Below are 23,128 nucleotides of genomic sequence, written 5' to 3'. Positions count from 1 at the left end.
CGGCGCGTTCGGTGGCGGTCAGTTCCCCGGCCCATATGCTGCTTGCTGCTTGACCCAATCCGCAACCTGGTGAAGATAAGGAACAAGAGGGCGGAACAGAGGACACCCACACGCTCTCGCCGTTTGATAAGTCGTGTAACACCAACTGTCCGGCCGTTGTGCTCAGAAGCCTCATTGGGCGGGTTTCACGCGGCCATACATAACGCGCGCAGACCGCATTGAACCGTCTCCATCCATCATCACCACAAGCGTTGGAATGATGTGGGGTGCGGGCAGGCCCTGTTTCAGCGACTACTCACAAGTAGCCATCTCGGGACCCAATCCCAATCTGAAGCGACAGCAAAGGCGGTTAGGCAATGAAGGCGACGATGCAATCGGAAGTGACAGGTAACCTAAGTCGGCCGTTTCAAATGACGTCGCCCTGGGGAAGGTTGAAGGTTGGCACATGGTGCTAAATTACAGCCTCGTTCCTCCCCTAAGTTACATGTAGGTAGCTGCCAGCTTAGAAACATCAACACCCTTAGGTACTTACTTAGGTAAAAGCTTGGGTGCCTGGGTGCCTGGGCAGTAGGGCCCTGAGCTCCCCGCACCAAACCCGCCAAACGTGCCCAATTTAGCGGCACCGGCCGGTACCTACGGGCAAGTTGTTGTAACCAGTTCCTTTCCTATTTTAATGGTCTGGTTAGGCGGCCGCAGGGAACGAAGATCCGCCAGAACGGTGCCCACAAGAGGTGGACACCCACTAACCTACGACAACAACAACAACAACGCAAACACCAACCATTGCTGCCAGGAACCTTGAATGGTGTGTTGAACACGCAGACACATTTGACCTGGAACGCATCGGTGGCATCTTGTGACTGTGACCTTTGACCCAGAAGTCGCCTTGCCAAAAGCTAAGACTTTGGTGGTCAGGTGCAAACGAACACCTCAAGCATCAGTCCCGATGGTCCCGTCACCTCCACACCTCCAAAGATGGCAGCATGAAAGCAGCGCATCAAATGCATGCACTGATAGGCAATGTACGTGCGTTGCGTGGCACTGCTTCCTTCTCGTTTGTCGAAAAGCATGCATCCAGGCAGCAACCAAATATGATGGACGGCGGTGGCTATGCCGAAATGCGCAGCGCTGCAGCCTTTCCTTTTCCCCCCCTCAAACGCCCTCTCGGAAGAATGACGCGAGTCTCCCGTCGCTGGCATCAATCAATGACATGATCGAGGCTCGATGTATGGACTGAGGCCTAGACCCGGGAAGGCTTGATGGTGGCGGTCGGCAATGAAGCCCTGACGGCGCCGGCAAATGTAAGGCCTGCAAAGGAAGCATCTCACCGTGGCCCCGCGCTGCCCAGCAAAACCGGCGTCAACAGGACTTTGCGTATTGGTACTGCCTCACAAGAGGATAATATTGAACGAGAGGATGTTTTCAACAGCTTGGTTTTACCCCCAACGTGACTTTCCAGCGGTAAAATGTGCTGCTATCAAATTTCCTCTTTCACTACGATTCCATCGTCTGCCACAACAGAGAAGAGCAACTTCGCGCTCAGCGTACAGCACCACAATTCCAACTGCCTCAATGGCACCTCTTCCTCTCGCCCCGAAAATTCGGCCGGCTGAACCTATGGGCATCCTGCTTGCCGAAGCTCGGGCGCATGGCCGTCCGGCACCGGCCGCTCGTTTGACGCATCGCACCGAACATGAAGCAGCCGGCCTACAAATGCGCCACCTGCCGTTCCGATCGCGTTCGCGCAAAAGTGCACATGGCCATCGTGGGGCGGGCCCTGCTGAAGCTATTCACCGTCCTCAGCACATGGGAAGGATCTGCCACCACCGGTCGTAGTTTGGAGCTGGAGCTGAACGCGCACTCGCTGGACCGACATGCAGGACATCGCCCTGTACAAGACGGGTCTGGCCTCGGTCTTCCAGGATGCGCTACCGAGGCACCTCAAGATGGTCTCCATCTTCGAGGAGTTCAACCCACAGCTAGAGGCAGAGCTCGACCGACGCGCCCGAAGATCTGGACACCACGTGAACCAGTACCTCGGAGAGTTTGAAGCGAGCGGAGACGACGAGCTCGAGAAGGCCCTCTCGCGGAGCTACGACCTGGAGCACCTCTCGGCTTCCTTTCTCATCACCGCGGAGCGGTTTATTTACGCTCATTTTTCTCACTCGTCCATGCCGCTGCCGGGGAAATGGCACCGCCTACGGTCCCTGGCGCGGCACATGGAGCTTCGAACTCAATCGTTAGGTCGCCAAGGAGTGGGAAAGGAAGGCTGCTTCGGACTCCTGCCAGCTGAGTGTCGAGAGTGAACATGTAGAGGGCCCGATACTCTCTCGCGGCGATGCCATATATCGCTTACGCTTGCCCGGGTGGAGGTATCCATCCGGTATCGCTGTGGGAGTCACGGATCGAAGGGATGGCGCAAACTATGGCCTGATCAGACTCTCTCACTTTCCGGTGCACCGGCCTTTGTGCTAGGGTAGGAAGTTTTGTCTCAGCTGATAGCCTCCTTCACGTCCTATTACTAGTGGTAGGGGCCGGAGGAGGGTTGGACGTTGACACAAGAGGAAAACCCCAAAGTCAACTTAAGAGGGGACATGTGCTCGATACAAAACACCCAGTATTAACACCTTAGCCAAAGTAGCTCTCATCCCACGGCTACGTCATTTTCTCGATACGCCGTAATGTATTAAAACGACTGGTTCCTTCCAGAGTTCGTTAAATATGGCCTAATTCTCTCTGGGGATCTCCGTATAATTCGGGCAGTGCTGCCCGATAGGGGTGATAGAGACCGAATTCGTTTGCAAACCGTGCCTGAGATAGATTATCTCCATCATGTCGATGCCCCTTAGACCCGAGGTGTAATCAAAGCTGTGTCATATCGCTACACGCGTATCTTGTTTGGATGTCACCTGTACAAACCAGGGGATTCTTGTATATACTCTAGCAGACTTGGGCCTTGGCTTTTACACATCGGACTGGTAATAGCTACCCAGTTTGGTGCATTTATAATCCCTCACCATATGGCTGTACCGCCTTTTATCCAAGGCACTTTTCTTCTCTCCTTTTCATATGTAGTGTACAGAAGGATGTGACGGTTACTTACATAAACCCCTCGGCCGAGCCATCCGGATTCTCTGTTGGATGGGGCTGGAATTGTCACGTTATCAGCATACTCTCATGGAATGTGACGTGAAAAGGATCCTTCCGCAGATCCTGTCCTACTATGGCAAGAAATAGCCCCAAGAAGCACTCCCTGGGATCAGCTGCATGCCATTTTGTGCAATTTGGGCCGTGGCGTTCGGTGTTCCTGCATCAGATCTTATCTCACAGGGGGTGGGACAAATCAGTAAGCACGACCTTGGCTGGCTGTTTTGCCCTCTGGCCCTACACCCGTTTGTGCTCACCCCCTTAGGTAAGCATGCCGTCCGACTGATCTGGTTTGTACGCCGTAGTCAGCACATACATCTTAGGCGAGACACTTTGGTATGAGAGGGCTGGCATTTGTCACCGCAACAGGAACTATTTCATGCAGGGGAGGAATGTGCAGAAAGGGATGCGCTGACGGATTCTCCTGGGTTACATACGCCCCCAGATCGAGGAGCATGACGCGTTAGATATTTTCTCAACTACCTATTCCTATCCTTACGGCTGCGTATACCAGAGAAATCGATTTCAGGGTGACACTTTCCGTCCAACGTCAGTCTAGATAATTCCATCATACCAGTCTTGAGACACTGTCACTGGGTTTTCACCGCCCCCTTCTTAGGTAATTCTTTCGCTATTGGCTGTTCAAGAACCGACTCCGTCGGTTGTCTAGTAAGGCAAGTCCTCCATTTGTTTGAATATGGATGGCTTTCTCCTTTTCCAGGCGTACTCTCATCGAACAGGCAGCGAATGAGGCTGCAACTAATTAATATTCTTGACTAAGCAGCCGCCGATCTGGCAGTTCGGCGGCAATAAGCCCTTTCCTGCATGCATGAACCTACTGGCAGTACAGGTTCGTAGCCAAGGATGACATATTCCTACAGTAGTAGCACAAAAAGGATGAGCCCTCAGCTGACCGAAACAGTAGACAGGTTGGGCGAGATCGTGACCAGTATGGCCTCATCCTGCGATGCCTGCGATGACTACGACGCCGATGCTAGTTTGTTTGGGTGACGATGGCCATCTTTTGGTCCGATATGGCCTCGCCAACCTGATGATGTCGGACTCCCTGTATGCCCCCAAGTAATGTCAGCACGTCTGGCAAGGCGTGGGCAGCGCAAGTGGTCGACGTCTCGGAAAAGGGGTATAAAGACGCTCGACCTGCCCGTCCCTGAATAGCAAGAAACGAAGATAGACATCACAAGCATCACAAGTAGCAAGCAACCTCTCATATAACACACACAACTCAACCACTCTCCCCCCTATTCGAATATATATACACCGCCTCCCTTTCTCCAAGACACTCCCAGAATGTACGCATCCAAGCTCCTTCTCTTCGTGACCGCGGCCGTCAGCGCCTCGCCCCTGGGCTCCATTGTCCAGGAGCGCAGCGACAACGACCTGGCCGCCCGGGCCGCGCCCAAGTTCTACTCGGGCCCCTACACCAGCTTCCCCGGCAAGAACACCTGGAAGAGCTTCGACGCGCTCTGGAAGGCCAACGTCCCCTCGATGAAGGCCAAGGGCGACACCGCGTCGGACGTGGACCGCATCAAGTCCGCCCTGCAGTCCGTGGGCAAGCAGCACAACATCGAGCCGCGCGTGCTCCTGGCCATCATGATGCAGGAGAGCCACGGCGACGTGGGCGCGAAAACCACTATCAGCCAGCCCGACGGCCTCTCGACGGGCGGCCTGTTCCAGTGCTGGAACTGCCCCGGCTTCAACGGGAAGCACGGCCTGACCCAGCAGCAGATCACCAGCATGGTCGAGGGCGGCGCCAAGCACTTCCAGGAGAACCTGGCCCACCGCGGCGGCTGCATGGAGCCCAAGTGCGTCTACCCGGCCCTGCGCGAGTACAACTCGGGCGCGAACGCGGTCAACCTCAACAACTTGAGCGACGCGCCCAACGCCACCCCTTCGTACGTCAGCGACGTCGTTCAGCGCCTGGGGGCTGGGTCGACTAAATGTCTGCGCCCCCCCCGGAGAGGGGTTTCTATGGCCAGTGGGTCGGCATTTAGCTGGTGGAAGGCAGCCAGACGTATATATATGTAGCACATAAGGAGGTGTAGGGTTGTGGCAGCAGCAACTGATATCAGAGAACAGGTTGGAGGGAAGAGGAGAACTGCAGGGTTTATTTTCATGTTCATGTCTTCCACCAGATACATTCGCTACATATTTCAAAAAATCTTCCGGACAGATTTCAAAACATTCTGAACCTCTCCCTTGCTGAAATGCCGTGAGATTTACTAGCACAGCGTCCAGTACACTGCTTTCGAATTTAGCAAAGTAGACTCTGTTCATACCCTTTATTCGCAAAGCAGGGGGTTTCTCCGTGGGACTCGGTCCAAGGGGTGTAAATATTGCTTAAAATTTCCTTAGTTGTAAGCCTCCTGTCCTGGGAGACCCTTCGCAAACTAAGTCAAGTCAAATACTCTAGCCAGAAGTCCCAAGCACAGCCGTTAACCGCCATGTATCAGACACCCCGTAGAACCGCTACAAGGTGGTCGATTAGTTTATCTGCCTCTGCCTCGGACATCCTCTCCGGTGAGGCAAACACGCCTATATCCAGGGATTCGCCGTTGATGGCGGCCTCGACATCGATGGCATCCTGGTGATCCCAATGTCAGCATGTTTCTCACTGCCTGTACGAGGTGCAGAGTCGTAGGGATAAAGCAATTTACCATGTAGGTTTGCCTCACGGCGTTGTTCGCCATATACGCAGCAGAAGGCGTCGCCAGCCCTTCCTCAGTAGCGACAACCGGCTCTGGCGGTGTCTCTTCTTCATCATCTCTGCTCACTGCATCATCAGTTATGTTTGCCTTGTCCTTGTCCTTGTCTTCGTCCTGAGGTAGACTGAGGAAGTTGACAAACGAATCCATCTTCAAGCCGCCCTGGGTCCACTGCTCAATCTCCCAGAGTCCGACCGAGGCATTCTCGAAGCGCGAGATCTCTGCCAGATCCTTCTGGATCCGCGAAGCCACGGAGACGATCCCTTCGTCTTGAGACTCGATACGGACGCGGAGCGGCACAATGCTCAGGGTTGGGCAAGGGGCGGTTTCGAGGTCATTGCTGTAGGACGCGCGGTTGGCCAGGTATACGCCGAACACCACGTCGTCGAGGGCCGCCCTATTGTCCCTTTCCCTTGCAGGACTATTCTCGGCGGCCGTTTCGGTCGGCGCCACTGCCGGTTTCTCTGCGGCCAGGACCTTGGCGTAGGCCGCCAAGAAGAGAGCTTGGGAGCTAACTCCGCCACGGGACGCGGCTGTTCTCAACTCGCGAGCTCCCGCGAGCGCGGCGGGTCTGAAGACTGAAGTTCGAGTTATAGGAGGAGAAGCAGTAGAAGAAGGGATTGCGGAGCCATTGATGTTGCTCCGCTCACGGGACCGCGCCGCCACCCCCTCGAGGTACTTGGACCAAAACGACTTTCGCTCAGTAACGACGCTGTCAACGTAATGGCTCATGGCGAGGCCGTCCCATAATGACTTGGAAACGTCGGTATTATCCGTCGGGGCCTCGTCACGGCTACACAGGCTTCTGAGCTTGCGCATAATGATGGGTAGACTGATGCCGTCGTACAGGGCATGGTGAAGTTTTAGGGTGAGGTCCAGACCTGCGCTATCCACAGGCTTCGCTACCCAAAGCTGCGCAAAGGGGCTACTCTGGTACGTAAGCGGGCATCCTGGCTGGTATTCGTCGCCAGCCGGGGATCCCGGGGATGGGGATGATGTTGACGTTGGCTGGGGGGCCGGGCGCGTCACGAATTGCAAGAAAGGGATCTTGGAGGACCCGGTGGCCGCGAATCGCGTTCGAAGAATTGGCAGCTCCGTGACCAGGTCCGTCCATGCTTGTTCGATGGTGGACATGGTCCGCGTTGCAGCAGGCAGACGCATGGCGAAGCTCCAGAAGAACAAGGCGCCGTCGGTGTTCTGCCACTGGCTGAGGAAGTGAACTTGCACAGGCAGAGCAGGCAGAAACTTCTCGACCTCTTCTTTCCCCAGGCCCGCCAGCGCCATGGCGGCATCGACGTCGATGCCGCCCAACACTTGGTCGGTGGGGAGTGCGGCATAGCGGCTCTTGCCGTCGGTACTTGTCGGATCTCTCTGCGCCATGGTGGCGGCCATCTCGGCAATGGAGGACATCTTGAGCAGATCGCGGGCATTGGCTCGCATGCCTCTTTCCGAAGGACCGAGCTCACTTTGATCAAGCTGATGGAGTCGAGACCGAGGTGGTAGATGGAGTGCTCTGGGTGGATGGTCGAGGGCTCGAGTCCCGAAGCCTCGGCCAGGACTTGGATCAACGTTTTCTGGGCCGCGAGGACTTGGCTAGAGGCGTCGGCGGCAGAGCCGGCAGAGGCGGTACGGTCGGTAGAAGGCTGATTCACCGCTCCGCTGGCACCCTCCATAACAATCTGGAATGGTGGTAACCCGCAGACCGAGATCTGCTGCGTGTTTTGGTCCGTCGTCACGACATCTTTGTCGAGATGGTCATCAATGAAGTACGCGAGGACTCCGTCGAGTTGCCGAAGCAGTTGCTCCCCGTCCTCGGGCGCGACATGATCTGTGCTGTATGCCGTCTTCCACACCAGACCGCCATCCGTGAGCTCCATCTCGATGCAGATGGGGTACTCTACCTCCGATGCCGAGTGTACAGACTTCCAGATTGCACCATCTTCACCGTCGCTCGGGCGGCTCGGCTGCATGGTAAAGAGTGTATTGAAGAGCGGCCCCTTGCCGACCAGCCTTTGGGCCGACCGCAGCGGGAAGTGCTGGAAATGGTTGATGCGCGACAGGTTCTCCCAGGTGTACTGCAGGTACTCCGTGACGTTGCCGTGCAGCACCACTCGCACCGGCACCGTGTTCATGGTCGGGAAAATGAGCTCTGGGGCGTCGGCCGTGTCGCGGCCCGACATGACGACGCCGAACGTGACGTCGAGCGACTGGGTGAGGGTCGATAGTACCGCAGCCCAGCAAGCCTGCCCGAGAGTCTGCGCCGTGATCCGGTGGTGGCGGCAGAAGGACTTGAGCTTGGAGGCCTCGATGGTGGAGAGGATCTCTTTTCTGTGGATGGTCGCCTCGGGCTCTTCTCTGCCATCTGTAGCAGATGATGCCTTCTTCTCGAGCACCATCGTCGAATTCGCATCATGCAGGAAGCCAGCCCAGAAGGTCTCCGCCTCGCGCGTGGTACTGTTGAGGATGTCGGCCAGCACAGGCGCATAGTGCGGCCGGTGCTCATGCTGATTGTCGACGCCGGGATGGCGATACGCCGCTTGAACGTGTCTGTGGAACATATCGAGAGACGCTCCGTCGTACAGGGCATGAGCGATGGACAGAACAACGAATTGCCGACCAGACGACGACACCTCCACAGGAGTCAGCTGCAGCAACCCGGCTCGGCCCTTGGCCCAGGACGCGCGCGATCGGGCCGTCTCAAAGACACTCTGAAAGTTCTCTTCGTTTTCGGTCTCCAGTATCACCTCTGTGCCGAAGAAGGGGTCTGTTTGCTTCGCGACCACCTGGCAGTACGCCATCGGTATGGCCGGATCGGTGATCTCGATGAACACTGTCCTGAGAATGGGAGAGTTGGAAATGACGAGCTTCAAGGCAGCTTCGAGTTCCCGCATGTCGGTGCCGGGGAGCAGCTCGAGTACGTCGTGGTTGAAATACCTGTGGAAATCCGACATGACCATCTCGGCCACCATCGAGTCCTGGAGCGGTGTAGTCGGAAGAACCGATTCTACTTCAACATCTGGCGGCCAGTCAACAAGCAGGTTATTCTCGGTCAGGTGGCGCGTCAACTGGATAGTATAAGTGTTCAGCACTACCTGATGATCCGAGTCAGATTCTCGAACGGTACAATTGGTGGAGGCCTGTCTCTCGATGATGTCCCTCAAGCTGGGATGCCTCATGAGCTCATTGGTGGCCACGGATATGCCGACGCGGCGAAGTCGAGACACGAGCTTGATGGCGTCGATGCTGTCCAGGCCGAGCTGGAGCAGGTTCGTGTCTTCATTGATATCCTCAGGTGGCAGGTTGGCAAGGGCTGCGACTTGGTCGCGGACGGCGTAGGCCTCTTTCGTCCAGGTAAACTCGGTCGGTTTCCTGTTGGGCAACACGACGTGAGAGGGTGACGACTGCTGGGCAGGGGCCCGGTGCACATCATCTATTGCTGGAAGCGTCCCCGAACCGGTTGGGAATTGTCTTTGGGACGACAAGGCCTTGGCCGCGTCCTCAAACTGGTCCAGAAGCTTTTGCAGGGCTGTACTGTCTGCAATGTGTCCCTGGGAGACCAGCGTGATCTTGAGCTTCTGGTCGGCGGTGACAATAGCCTCAAAGGCAAGAGGGTAATCCGCCTTGGTCGAGGAATCGACCTCGGTCCAGGGACGTTCGTCTGGCGTTGTCGAGGCAGCAGGGGAGGCATCTTCCCGATCAAACGTAAACAGGGTGTCGAAAAGAGGCTGTCCCCTGGAGCACCACTTCTGGATCTGTCGGAGCGGGGTGTGCACAAACGGCAACACCGAAGTGTTGAACATGTGCGTCTCCCGGACCAGGGACGGCCAATCTGATGCGGAGGCATCTTGGACTCGGAAGGGCAGCGTGTTGAAGAGCGGCCCGACGGTGTTCTCGATCCCTTCCAGCATGAGCGAGCGGCCCGAGAGCACGACGCCCACGGTCGGCCACCGCGGGACTCGCTGCTGCTTCAGCACGTACAGCCAAGCCGCCTGCACGATGGTCTGCTGCGTTACACCGAGCTCGATACGTCTCTTCTCGAGCCCGCCAAGGTCCAAGCACCGTGTCTGGGTCGCGTCGCTTTCGCCTTTACTCTCTTGGCCGAGACGAGGAAAGGGCTGGAACTCGACGTCATCAAAAACACGCTGCCAAAACTCGCGAGTGTCGGTGTAGTCACATAAGGGGCCATGAGGTAGAACATCGATGAAGCTAGGCCCTTGTATCTGTACTGTTCCCAACTGCCGATAGGCCGCCTGGACGCGTTCGAGGATGAGATCGAAGCTGCGAGCATCATATACGCCGTGGAAGATTCGGACGATGAGGGTATGTGCACCGTTGCTTTGGATGCAGTCGATCTCCAATGGATATCTGACGGTCGCTTTGTTACCCGAGATCCACTGCTGGTGCCGGTCTTGGATACGGACCTGGAGTTCTTGGCTGTTGCTGTCGCTGTTGGTGTCGGTCCAACGCAAGGCTGCGTTCTTGAGCGCGATCTGGACGTAGCCATCGGGGGTCTGCAAAAAGCAAGTTCTCAAGATGGAGTGGGCAGAGACAACCGAGGCCCATGCCCCTTTCAACCGGTCGACGGCGGTTCCAGCATTGAGGTTGAACTGAAACGAGTTGAAATACGCGCCCTCGCTAGACCGGCTCAACATGCCCTCCTGGAGCGGGGTGCACGGCGCGATATACTCGATATCGCCACCGGACACGCCAAGAGCCTCAGTGACGGTCCCGAAGTTCTTGTGATTGCATGCGGATATCACCTGCTTGACGCAAACGACTTGCGAGGCCACGGGTGCATGAGGCGAGGTCGTTCGTAATTGTTTGCAAAGCGTTCCCAGGCGCGGGTTTTGCAGAACTGTGGACGGGGTGGCGCCCGGGTACGCGCCGTCCGCCTGCAGCTCCCTCGCCAAGCCGATGACGGAGATGGAGTCGAAGCCCAGGTCGTAGATAGTGTTCGAAGTCCGGATCTGGTCGGCCGCGACGCCCGCCAGACGGGCAAGGACTTGTGCAAGCTGCGGCTCGGTCGTCTGGACAAGAGAGGAGGGCCTGTCTTCACCGCCCGCTGCGGACGACGATAGCTGCCGCAGCTGGTCGAGAGAAATGTCGTTGAAGAGCTGCTTCAGCACCCCGATCTGCGCTTTGTTGTTGGCCGACAGCGGGATCCAAGGCACGCAGAGGAAATAAGTCGGGACCATGTACCCCGGCAACTTGGCCCGGCAAGCGTCTCGGGCTTGGGCGCAGATCTTGGCGCTGTCCGCGTCGGTGATGACCATGGATTCCGACGGCCCACTGCCGTTTCTCTGGTCTTCCGAGCTGCTGTCGCTGTTGACGACGAAGGAGACCAAAACGTCGCGGTCCTGCTGGCCGTGCCGCGTCACCAGCGTCGCCACGTCGGACACGCCCGAGACGCCGGCGCGGATGGTGTGGTTGATCTCCCCAATCTCCAGCCGCTGACCGCGGAGCTTGACCTGGTCGTCGGCGCGGCCGAGGAAGTCGAAGCAGCCGTCGTGCAGCACCCGCACGAGGTCGCCGGTGCGGTATACGCGCTCCCCGCCGTGCCGCTCCAAGACGGGGAAGCGCTCCTCCGTCAGGTCTGGCCGGTTGAGGTAGCCCTTGCCCACCAGCTTGCCCGACACGCAGAGCTCGCCCACGGCCCCTCGGAGGACCGGGATGTCGGTCCCGGGCCGGAAGACGAAGCTGCCCACGTTCAGGAACTGCCGTCCGATGTTGGTCGATCGCCCGTTGGGCGGGACCCGGGGTACATGGTCACGCCAATGGTGGCTTCGGTCGGCCCGTAGGCGTTGTAGATGACCGCCTTGGCGCCCCAGACATCGAGGATATCCTGTCGCAGCTGCTCGCCGCCCGTGATGAAGACGTTCTTGCCGGTGCACAGGCTCGGCACCTCGTCAGGGTGGACCAGGCGCGCCAGGCTGGGCGTCAGGTCGATGTGGGTGATCCCCAGCTCGGATATGGTGCGCGTCAGATCGCTCAGCACCACGTCCTTGGGTACCGCGACCATGGTGATGCCGACCGACCACGACCAGTACTGCTCGAGGATGGAGACGTCGAAGTGGAGAGACGCGAACTGCAGCCATCGCGAATCTTGGTCCCAGTGTCCGGAGAACAAGGTCTGGAACGCGAGCATGGCCTGTACTGTGCTTTCGTGGCTGATGAGGCAGCCCTTGGGCGTTCCAGTGGTGCCGCTCGTGTACAGGCAGTAACAGGTATCGTCGGGCGCAATCGGTCGGCTCAGACCAGGGGCAGACGAGGGGTACGCGCCCAGCTCGGCCAGCGAGACCGCGATACAGGATACGGTGGACAAGAGTTCCGCAATCCCGCTTTCCGATCCCCGGCGATGGAGTAGCGCTACGGCTCCGGAGTCGCGTACAATAAATTCGAGACGCGACGCCGGCGCGCTGGTGTCGAGGGCGACCAAGGCCGCTCCGGCTTTCAGAATGCCGAGAATGGCCAAATACGCCTCGGGGCATTTGTCGAAGCAAACCGCGACAATGTCGCCCGGCTTGACCCCGCGCTGCAAAAGCAGGTGCGCTACTTGGTTTCCGGCCGCGTTGAGCTCGCGGTATGTCCATTCTTGATGCCGCGCCTTGTTCCCGAGTTCTTTCACGTATTCCAGGGCGGTGTTGTCGGGGGATGATTCGGCACTCCTTTCAACAAATTCGTGGAGTAGAAGGACACCGGGAGACGGCAGTTCTGCGTGTTGGGCAGGCAAGATGGAAAACACATCCGGCGCCGTGGACGTCAACTCGCTGGCAGAGCCTTCTGGGTACTCGAGGAGATGGCTCAGGATGGCATCAAACTGGACAAGGATAAGCTCGGCTTGGGGCATAGGTAGGAGATCCGTCCGGTAGACGATGTTAAAACGTAGTGACCCCTCCGTGGCATGAGTCTCTTCGATTTCGAGCGAGATGGGATAGTCGACGGTAGCGGCCTCGTTCCGGACCTGCCAGGGGCCATCATCGCCTGTTAGACCCTGATCTCCCATCTGGTAGACGAGAATCGTGTCGAAAAGAGGCGATTCGGCGTGCTCGAGCCACTTCTGGACTTGAGAGAGCGGCGTGTTCAGATACCGCCGAAGGTTCGCGTTGAAAGCCATCATGGATCCCAGGATTTCTCGGTTGGACTCCCCCTACGGCATTCGCAATGACGGGCAGAGTCGTGATCTGCGGAAATAGCGCTACCCCTTCTCCTCCTCCTCCTTCTCCTCCTCCTCCTTCTCCTCCTCCTCCTTCTCCTCCTCCTCCTTCTTCTCGGAGCCGGCTGTCGAGGACCACACCGAACGTCACGGAGGATTCGCCGAGGTAGGCAGAGAGGATTCTGACCCATGTGGACTGGAGAGCCGCTTGGAGGGTGACCTCGGCCTTGGCGGCTTGCTGTCTCAGCGTTTCGAGAGGTACCCTGGATAGTCGCGAACTGCTTGATGTTGCGCGATCCTTTACTCGAAGAGGAGTCATGGTCGGGAACGGATTGATAACGGCTTCGGGGGCCTGGCCTCTCCAGAACCGCTCGGCGTCTGGCTTCTCGTTAGCCATGTCAGTGAAAACAGCTTTGATGGCGGGTTCAATAGACAGCCCGCTCATGGGTGTCTGGCTCTGGCTGTATTTCTGGCTGCTTCCTGCTAACAACACCTCGGCGAGATCTGTAAGCAATTGCCGCAGCGAAGAGGCATCGTAGAGGGCGTGGTGCATCACAAGATGCATTTGTTTGCTGCTCTCTTCTTGGTGTACCAATGTCAATCTCCAGGGCGGGATCAGCAGATCTCGCATAATCTCGTCGCGGCACCTCGTGCGCCAAGCCATCGCGTCAAAGGCTGTGGCGGCCTCGCGGACCAAGACCTCAATCGGCGGGACGGTCTCTTCAGCGGCTTTGATGACCATGGCAAACGATGCGTCTGGGTCACTGATTGGTAAGAACCCGGTCCGCAGGATGTCGTGTCGCTCCGACATACGCTTCCACGCGCCCTCTAGGCTATCCATATCTACCGAGAGATCCAAATCCCAAGAGACCGAGTTGATGTAGATGTCGCCTTGAGAATGGATGGACTGCGAGACCATGCCTTGCTGGACGGGAGTGCAAGGCAGTATGCGAGCCACATATTGCCCTTGCGCCGTTGGAACCTTTTCCCTGACTCGTCGCTGGAAGCTTGCCATGTCATATAGCTGAGAAGAATGCTTTCCGTGCTCGCCTTCCTCTGTATCGTCGATCTTAGTGCAGCGCTGTGCGACCCCGGCACAGGTAGGATTCTCAAACACATCCGCCGGTGAGATCTCGAGCCCTTCTTGCCGCAGAAGATACACGAGCTGGACCATACCGATGCTATCGATCCCCAACCGGTGGAGGGAAGTCTTTGCAGTTATGGGAACGCCATCAATCTTGCCAAGTCTGGCCACCATGCTGCGAACTGTCACTTGAACGCCGGTCATGGGTTCTTCCTCGTCGGACGACGTATCGGGAACCGCCGCGTTATTGCCATCTGCTCGCGTTTCTGCCTGTGCGGCGGCTCTGAGGCCTTCGACTGTAGAGCGAACAGCAGGCGACATGTTGGCGAGCGGATCCAGCCCCGAAGACCGACTCTCCATGCATGTGCGGAGGGCTTGAAGAACGATGTCGCGCAAAAGGCAAGCCATTGAATCTGAGACGTGGTTCCTAGCACAGGTTAGCATATCCAGAGCCTTCTCCGAGTTTCTAGGAATACCGTACTCTTGGTGGTGGATAACAACCCGTAGTGTATCGCTGTCTGCGTCTGTGATGAATTCGCAGATGAGGGGTACCTGTGAGAATTGGTCGAATTGGTCAACCCAACATCTTCAAGGGTCATAGGTCGGGCACCCGATGGGGGGGGAGGAGGGGAGAAGAACTTACATCCATATCGCCACCCTCCTCTTCAAGCGACCAGACCGTGATGTCCAGCGCTCGCGAGGGAGGCTGAAGAAGCACCATCGTGTCGAACAACAGGCTGCCGCCCAGGAGGGCTTGGACCTTCCGCAGCGGTGTGAACTGGAAAGGCAACATATCAACGCTGGCGTCCCGGCAACGCTTAAGAAGCTCGACCTTCGAAGCCAGAGGTGACATATCGATCCGCAGAGGAACGGTGTTGAAACAGGGAGCCACCAGCCGGTCGACGCCCTCCAGCGCTACGGATCGGCCGCTGACCACGTTCCCGAAACACACATCTTGAGTGCCCAGGACGGTCGAGAGGGTCACGGCCCAAGCTGCTTGGCATATGGACGAGAGTGGGACTCCGTACTCGTGGGCTCCCGTCTCGATGACTTTGAGTGGTACTGTTGCGTTGTTGCACGAGTCAATTGAAGCCTCTGAAGGATCGAGACCAGCTGCCAATCTCGACGGCAGTTTCTGCGGGACGAACGCATCCAATTGGGCTTTCCAGAAGCTGTCAGCACCTCGAGGTATCGTAAGTGCTTCTTGCAAGAAATAGTTGAAAGGGATAGGTGGCTCCAGCAGCCTTTGTCCATGCGCCAGAGCTTCAACTTCTAGCAGCAGTTGCTCCATCGCCATGCCATCGTAGAGCGCATGGTGACATACAAACGAAAGATACCTCGCATCGGCCGAGGTATCATGGATAAAGGCCAGACCCAACGGTGGCTGGAGCGAGTCCACGGGAGGCTGGGAAGCCGTGTGCATATGTTCCCTAGCAGACTGCGCGACATCTGCCGACGTCGCCAAGTAGCTCCACGGTAGAGCGAAGCTCGACGACTTCAAGACCACTTGGAGAAAGGGATAGTCGGCATTGTCAGTGGTCACGAAACATGTCCTTAGGATACCGTGACGCGAGCACATCTCGTCCCAGTACCGCCTTATCTCGTCGGGGGCCCGCTGCAGTCGGAACAGCAGTCGGTTGTAGTAAGCAGTGCTGTGGTCACTCGAAGACACGGAGGACGCCAGCATGGCCTCTTGGAGCGGCGTGCAAGGGAGGACGCTTTCAACCGCCAAGTCACCAAACCGGGTCTTGATATCCGCGCAAATATCACCGGGGAGTAGGGAGGCCTTTCCAGTATTTGTCTCGGACGTGGCTGTAGGCTTTCTTTGAGATGATACATAGCTGGATAGCCGCGCCACGCTCGTGTGTCTGAGGACCTCCGAAATAGTGACCCTTGGCCCGAGAACCTTGTTGAGTTTGCGTGTGAAGGCCATGGCTGTGAGAGAGTCGAGACCAAGCACCAGAAACGAGGTCCAACGGCTGACCTGGCCGAGATCGATCTGAAGCGTCTCGGCTAAAGCCGATGCTATGGTTCGCTCAAAGTCGGTCCATTCAGAACTTGCTGTGTCCTGTTCCTCGCCGCCGCCGAGCGTGTACTTCTGTAGAACGACGTCGCTGAGAGACCGGACAGAGTCGTGCAGGGCACCGGTGTTGATCTTGCCGGATGAAGTGAGCGGCGTCCGAGATATCGGGACGAGGAAAGTCGGCAGCATATAAGGAGGCAGGGAAGCCTGCAGAGTCTGCGAAATCGAAAAGTGCATGGTACGCAAGGCATCGTCGTCATCCATTTCGAGGATTGAGAAGTGCTGGACATCGTCCTTGGGGTGAAGCGGGACATAGAAGCTGGTCAAATGTTGGGTCTTGTTGGCGTCTTCTTCGCTCCTGGAGACGATGCTCGCGCATGATTTAGCCAGCCCGGAAGACAGAATGTTGGCGTGGACGTCCTGCAGCTCGATGCGTTGGCCTCGGAGCTTTATCTGCGTGTCGATGCGGCCGAGGATGATTAGTGATCCGTCTGGGAGCATGCGGCCCAGATCTCCGGATCGGTAGACCCGACCGTAATTGGGATGGTCAATGAACCTGGACGCTGTCAAGTCCGGCATGTTGAGATAGCCAGCAGCCACTTGCTCACCCCCGAAGCAAAACTCTCCGATGCATCCTATTGGAACAGGTGCAGTCGAGTCGACGCTCAACACGAAGGTCGGGGTGTTGTCGAAAGACCAGCCAAGGTACTGTGATGAGTCTCCAAGAGACATCTTTCTAGCAGTGCAGATATTTGTCGTCTCCGATGGCCCATACCCTGTGCGCTGAATCAATACGTCATCTGTCCACCAGCGCTCATAGCAAAGCCTCAGCCCCTTTACATACCTTGATAGAGCTTCGGACACCACTTGGCCGCGACCTCGTCCGTCATCGGCTCGCCAGACGTGACCAAGAACGACACGTTTGGAACGTTGACCGGGTCCACCAACGACGCGACGGTCACGGTCATGCTCAAGTGCGTGACTTCGAGCTGCCGTATGCTCAACTCGAGGTCCTCGAAGACCGTGTCGTTGGTGCCGGCACACAGGCACATGCCGTTGGCCCAGGTGAAGAAGATCTCAAAGACAGACACGTCGAACGCCTGCGAACATATCTGCAGCATCCTCGACGAAGTACGATCGTGTGGGTATATGCGGGACAAGACCTCGATGTTGCTGAGCAGGTTTTGGTGCGTCACCGAGACACCCTTGGGGACTCCCGTCGTGCCGCTGGTGTAGATGACGTAGGCGAGCTGTGAGGGATGAATACTGAGATCCAGGTTCGAGACACTATACTGCTTGAGGATGTTTGCATCAAAGGTGACCGAAGGGCATTCGCCTAGCCTCTCGTTGCCCAAGGGGGATTCGCCGTCCAAGATGCAAAGTTGAGGCTGGGCCTGCTGAAAGATCAGTTGTACCCGTCGAATAGGGGTAGACGGCAAAACCGGCAGATAGGCACACCCGGCCTTCAGTATACCGAGTATACTGCAGTAGAGCCAGGGTGACTTCTCCATAACTATGGCCACGATGCCTCCAGGCTGGATGTGCTGCGCGTGGATATGACGGGCAACCTGGTTGGCGGTTTCGTCAAGTTCCTGGTATGTGATGAGACGCGTGGATATGCTGGAAGCACCGATGGTATCGGCAAAGCATAAGGCGGTGTGGTCAAGGTTGGCAGCGGCCGTGCTTTCGAAAACAGCTGCGATGTTTGATGTCGAAGGCGGTGCTTTGATACTCGGAGTATACGTTGACAGCATATCGTGGGGGAAGGAAGGCGAGATTGACGAGATGGGTTCTTCGATATGCTTGACAACGTAGTTGACTAGATGGCCCAGAATATGTGCAAAGGACTCGATATGCGACGAGGAAAAGAAGTCGGTATGCCAGGTCCACCTGTACGAGAACTTGTCCTTTCGCGGCTCGATCTCGACCAGAAGCTTGACTTCCGAATAGTCTTTGTGTCCAACCTCCCTGACCGAGTCGGCACCTCGGGCTCGGTTAGACAGGGTATCTTGGTATACAAACAAAACATCGAACAGCCTGCAGCCCTGCGGGAGACCGGCCGTTTTGCGGATGCTCGCCAGAGAAATAGGGGGTCAGCTGCAGAATCTGCCGATTGGTGCTATGCAGGCTCTGCACCAAATCCCGGATGGACCGGCATTGTCCGAGCTTTGTACGAACGGGCAAAGTCTGGATTAAGGGCCCGATGGCCTTTTCGATGTCGGGGACGGGAAGAGTTCGACCCGAAAAACAGACCCGATGGTCACGTCATCCGAACCGGTAATGGCCGACCACAGCCAAACTAAGCATGCTTGGAATATGGCCTGTGAACTGGACGCAGTCTCGAGGCTAACCTGACGAACGCCTGCTGGATCCATGGGAATCTCCCCGCAAAGAGACAAAACTTCAGGGTTGTCACATGCGGCCGTTCTGAAGTTGGGGAGGGAGTTAGTGGAGGCTCCTCTCAAGTGATCTGCCCAGAACTCGTGGACGGCGATAGCTTTGCTTTGGTTGCCGTTCGATAGCGATGTCAGCTGCTGCGCAATATCATGAAACTGCGGCCGTTGTGCGGGTGATTTCCCTTTCGCGAGAGCTGTGAGATCGTCGAGGAGCAGATCGAACGACCAGCCATCATAGAGAGCGTGGTGTACAAGAAGCCGTGCTTTTGCCGCAAGGGTGGAGGGGTCCGCAGTGATTTCGGCGCGGAAAGGCCGTTGCAGGAACTGTTCCGTGTCCAGCGGCGGTGATGGGCTGAAGACCTCGACGATTTGCACCTGGTCCTCCTTCAGGCTATCCCAGACAATCTGAATTAGTTCGTCCCCTGAGTGCATGAAGCCAGTACGCAGTATGGCGTTGCACGCGGCAATATGCAAAATCCATGATTTAACGTCATCGAGGCTGTGTCCAGGGGGAAGACGACATCCATGGTGTTGATGTATAGTCGGCGGTCTTTCAGGGTCTCCGAGATCGTGGACTTCTGGAGCTCAGTACAGCGATAATGGCCCTCCACGTCTTTGAGGTTGCCGTTGACCAATGCGGACAAATCTGCGTCCGGCCGGTTAAGCGATTTTTCGTCTTCTGATGGACTGGCGAAGGTATCGGTTGTGTTTGACCCTACGGCGGGTAGCAACTTGTACAAGTCCAGAGTTGTCCTCGCTCTCATCACATCCAATGTATTTACGGGATGCCCGTTGTCTCGTAGGCTGGCTGCGAGGGCAATCGAGACTAGAGAGTCTAGCCCTGCCGCCATGAGGTTTGTGGACAGTGAGACAGGTGCCTGCAAAATATGACTCACCAGCTCACATACTCGCCTCTGGAGATGGTTCTGGCTATCGGCTTGCCTGACTTCAGGGATGGCAGTATATCTACCTTCGAGGTAGTCCTTTTGCAGCTGCTTGCGGTCGGTTTTCCCAGAAGGAAGCCTGGGGAACAGGTCCATGGAAATGATTTCGGCCGGCACCATGAAGGCCGGAAGCCAGGTCTTGCACGTGGCTTTGATGCGATCTTCGATATCCGAACCATCTCCACGGTGTTCTTCAACCACAGCCGCAAAGGCAACCAGGAGGTTCTCCAGAACACAGACGTATGCACTGTGGCAACCCGCGGTCCGAAGGATGGCGTGCTCGATCTCGCCAAGCTCCATGCGCTGTCCGTTCAGTTTGACTTGCCCCTCGGACACGCGCCCCAGGCATTCTATGCTGCCATCTGGTCTCATGAGCGCTTTGTCTCCGGTCTTGTACACACGGCCGTACTTGGTGTCGATAAACGCCTGTGCCGTCTGCTCGGGTCGGTTGATGTACTCGCTCGCGAGCTGGTGCCCTCCCACGGCAAGCTCCCCTACATCCCCTATGGGAAGCAGGTCGAATCTTTCGGAGCAATCCGTCTCGTCCGTGATCCTTATGACGAAACTAGAAACAGTCTCCAGAGGATATCCGATGCACCTTGTCGAGTAGTCTTTCCTGAAGGCAGGCTGTAGCGTACTATCGCAAACATCAGTTACTCAACAAAGTGAGACGATAAAAAGGAGGACACCGTGGAAAGTGAAATACCAATGAATCGCAGCCTCCGTGGGCCCATACATACCCCATAACATGCTGGGATTCTCGTCATCGCCGCCAAACTCCTCGATAACGGGCCGCGTCAGCATTTCCCCGATGGTGAGGAGCAGTCGCAAGTTCGGGGCGTGGCTCCGGCTCTTGAGCAGGCTCCCCGCCACCGACGGAGTGAGCTCACACGCGTCGACTTCGAGCTGCCGGATGACGCCCGGGAGGTCAGTGAGGAGCCGGGCACGGTCGCAGCAGACTAGTGTCGCGCCCCTAAATAGGGGAAGAAGATCTCGAACACCGAGACGTCAAAGGTCGGCGCGGCGAACTGCAAGAATCGGGAGAAGGCCGGGATGTGCCGGTTGTGGGCTAGCAGGCTCTGCGTGGCCGCGAGATGGGAAACGCCCACCCCTTTGGCGTCCCCGTGGACCCGGAAGTATACATTACGTAGGCCAGATCATGCTCATCCGACCGCCTTTGATCGGTGGGCACTCCGTTGGTCTCCGAGGACGCGTTCAGATCCAGCTCATCGACACATAGGACTTTCCAGGCCACGCCGCCGTCCTGCGGCAGACTGGGCGCGAGCGCACGCGTGGTCAGCACGATGCTTGCCTTCACGTCGCCCAAGATGAACCCGATGCGCTCGGAAGGGGCGTCGAGGTTCAGGGGGCAAAACGCCCCGCCGCACTTGAGGATGGCCAGGAGCGAGAGGTAGAGCTCCGGGCTCTGCGGAATCATCACGGGCACCACGAGTGGGCTCCGCGCGGGTTCCGGAGGGAGTTTACGGACTATCCGGGCTGCCAAACGTCCCGACAGCCGATGCAGCTCGTCGTAGGATAACGTGCGCTGCCGGCCATGTTTGTCGGAGAAGTCGAGGGCCGGCGTCCCCTCGCTAGTACCTCGGTGGGGTATGAGCTCATGGAGAACTCTGGGGCCGGCCAGCTGCCGGGGATGGGGGGTTGTTGAAGGAGAGGCCTTCCGCCCCGCGTAGAAGCATGATCCTATAACAGCGATGTCATGAGAAGCGCCTGGCGACAGAGAAGTGGTCAGCAAGAAAGAAAGCCAGGAAGCAACTCGTCCCGTTCACACAGATGGCCTTGGCGTTTCTCAGTTGGTCCGGAACCTTGAAAAGAAAAAGTACTGTCAGAGAGACTTGGCTTGCCAGACGCTGTCTCGAGCTGAGCCCTTCTGGGTCCCTGAGACCGGGTTCGCCATGGGGGGCCGCTTGTTTACCTACTTAGCAAAAACCGGGGTCAGCCAGAGGGGGAGCTCCCTCCTGTCCGCCCTGGGAGTGGAAGGGACCGGCAAACGAGCCGAATTAGGTAAGTGACGGGTCTACACGTGGTCTTGATTGCCTGCTTGCTTATCTGCATCGGGCGGTTGGGAAGCAAGATTCGGAGACGTGCATGTGGCAGGCAAACTATGTCGAGGTCAGCAGCAACGCCGGGTCTCTGATTGGACAGTCGGCCTGCGAACCACTCGGTGCTATGGTTCTGGGCTTACTGCAAGCGTGGATGGTTTCACGATGCCAGAGAGCTTCGATGGTTAGCATGAAAGGGTCCGGATGGGGAATTTGGGAGTAACCTTTTAGTAGAGGTACTTGAAGGCTACCATTCCGGGAGTCTGTCTGTCCGTCTGTTTGTCCGTGACCAGGAGCAAAGCCATCCCATCGAACTGCGAATAAGTAGATTTTGAGCTATCGTACAGCTGGATGCCGCATTGGCCAATCCAGGGACATCAAGACCCCCGATATTGGCTCGTTCTTTTGTCTCGTCACTCAGGTCCCAACATGTGTTTCAGCAAGGCCTGTGTGTTACCCCCTCCATGTTCATGCTGCCCCCTGCCTCTCCTCGCAGCAACCCCTCCATCTGTCTCCTAGCCCAGCACTAACCACGTTACGTTACCCGGCGGGGGAGTTGAACCTACCTAACTCCGTACCTACCTACCTAGCTACCTACTTGACCTTGGGGGCTGGAGACGACAAGCCCAAAGTTAAGCCTCAGCCAGTACGACACTGCGCGCAGCACTGAACGGACCAAGTGGATCGACTCATAATGATTGCATAAACATAATTAAAAAGCCGTTTTTGCTTCACAGGCGGAGAAGCGAAGATTACATCATCGACCCCCGGCGCGGGTTTCCCAAAATGAGAGTCGATGTTGTGGTGTTGTAGCTGCCCAAGTGGGGGGGGACACCAATCTAGTGTGCAACCGATGACGCCCACGATGATTTGCCCTCGGATCGTTTCTAGCAATATGGCGCTATGCAAGTGGTAAAACTCTCTAAAGATGCACAACAAGAACTGGCTAAGCCCGAGGTTGTGTTTTGGAAGCAGTTACCAGGTCACATGTGTAACGCATCTACACAGTGGTAGGTGTGAGCACCTCGTCACATCAGTCACATTACATGGGGAGGGGAAAAGTGCCAAAAAAAAAAAAAAAAAAACGGCGACTCCACCCGTACCGAATGTTACCCCTCCATGCTTCTTGCATACACGTAAGTTGGTAGTGTAGTACTGTAATAAGGGAGAAAGAGTCTCGAGGCAGGTTCCAAGCTCTTGTCCTAGCTACAGCATAGGGGTAGGTATGCAATGGAACTCGCGCATCTTGTCTTGTAACTTCGACTACTGAGTGAGTAAGCAGGTGAATGCACGCCCCCACCAGATTCCACGGGTGGTGTCGGTGTCAGTGTCGGTGTCGGTGTCGGTATCGAGGCTTGGGAGAAGCGCGACGGTCTCATGGAAGCAAAAGGCATGCTCTGCCGTATCCGCTGCCCCCGTTCGCTCCTCAGCCATGGCCTGTTTTTCTCCTTATCAGATCCGATCACGGCCGGAATTTCCCAAGTGTTTGTTTGCTATTGGCTTCGGCTCACAGTGCATTCTCCGCGAAAAGAAGCCGATGCTGGTGCTTGTGTTGGATATGAGAGGTGGGGGGAGGAGGGGGTCTCACGACCTTTCGT

General features: G+C 56.9%; 3 protein-coding genes across 3 annotated transcripts; 2 read left to right on the top strand and 1 right to left on the bottom strand.

Moving 5' to 3' along the window:
- Positions 1-1,874: 1,874 nt before the first annotated feature.
- On the top strand, positions 1,875-2,306 carry PG997_005483 (uncharacterized protein; the record flags this gene model as incomplete). Its single annotated transcript, XM_066809798.1, has 1 exon — positions 1,875-2,306. The coding sequence occupies one exon, from the start codon at positions 1,875-1,877 to the stop codon at positions 2,304-2,306; it is 432 nt and encodes a 143-aa protein (XP_066668721.1).
- A 2,149-nt stretch (positions 2,307-4,455) lies between these two features.
- PG997_005482 (uncharacterized protein) lies at positions 4,456-5,193 on the top strand (the record flags this gene model as incomplete). The annotated part of the gene is made up of 1 exon (XM_066809797.1): positions 4,456-5,193. The coding sequence occupies one exon, from the start codon at positions 4,456-4,458 to the stop codon at positions 5,191-5,193; it is 738 nt and encodes a 245-aa protein (XP_066668720.1).
- Positions 5,194-5,614: 421 nt separating this feature from the next.
- Positions 5,615-20,908, bottom strand: PG997_005481 (Nonribosomal peptide synthetase 2; the record flags this gene model as incomplete). The annotated part of the gene is made up of 11 exons (XM_066809796.1): positions 5,615-5,749; positions 5,823-7,280; positions 7,337-11,567; positions 11,624-13,017; positions 13,070-14,659; positions 14,751-16,906; positions 16,975-18,098; positions 18,384-18,931; positions 19,048-20,107; positions 20,207-20,443; positions 20,613-20,908. 11 exons carry the CDS (start codon positions 20,906-20,908, stop codon positions 5,615-5,617), a joined length of 14,229 nt encoding a protein of 4,742 aa, XP_066668719.1.
- Between the last annotated feature and the right edge of the window lie 2,220 nt (positions 20,909-23,128).

The sequence above is a fragment of the Apiospora hydei genome, assembly GCF_038363865.1.
Source record: "Apiospora hydei strain CBS 114990 chromosome Unknown utg000005l_segment0_segment0, whole genome shotgun sequence".
In the NCBI taxonomy this organism is placed as follows: Eukaryota; Fungi; Ascomycota; class Sordariomycetes; order Amphisphaeriales; family Apiosporaceae; genus Apiospora; species Apiospora hydei.
Note: the sequence above shows the minus strand (reverse complement) of the source record. Positions and strands in the feature narration are given on the sequence as shown.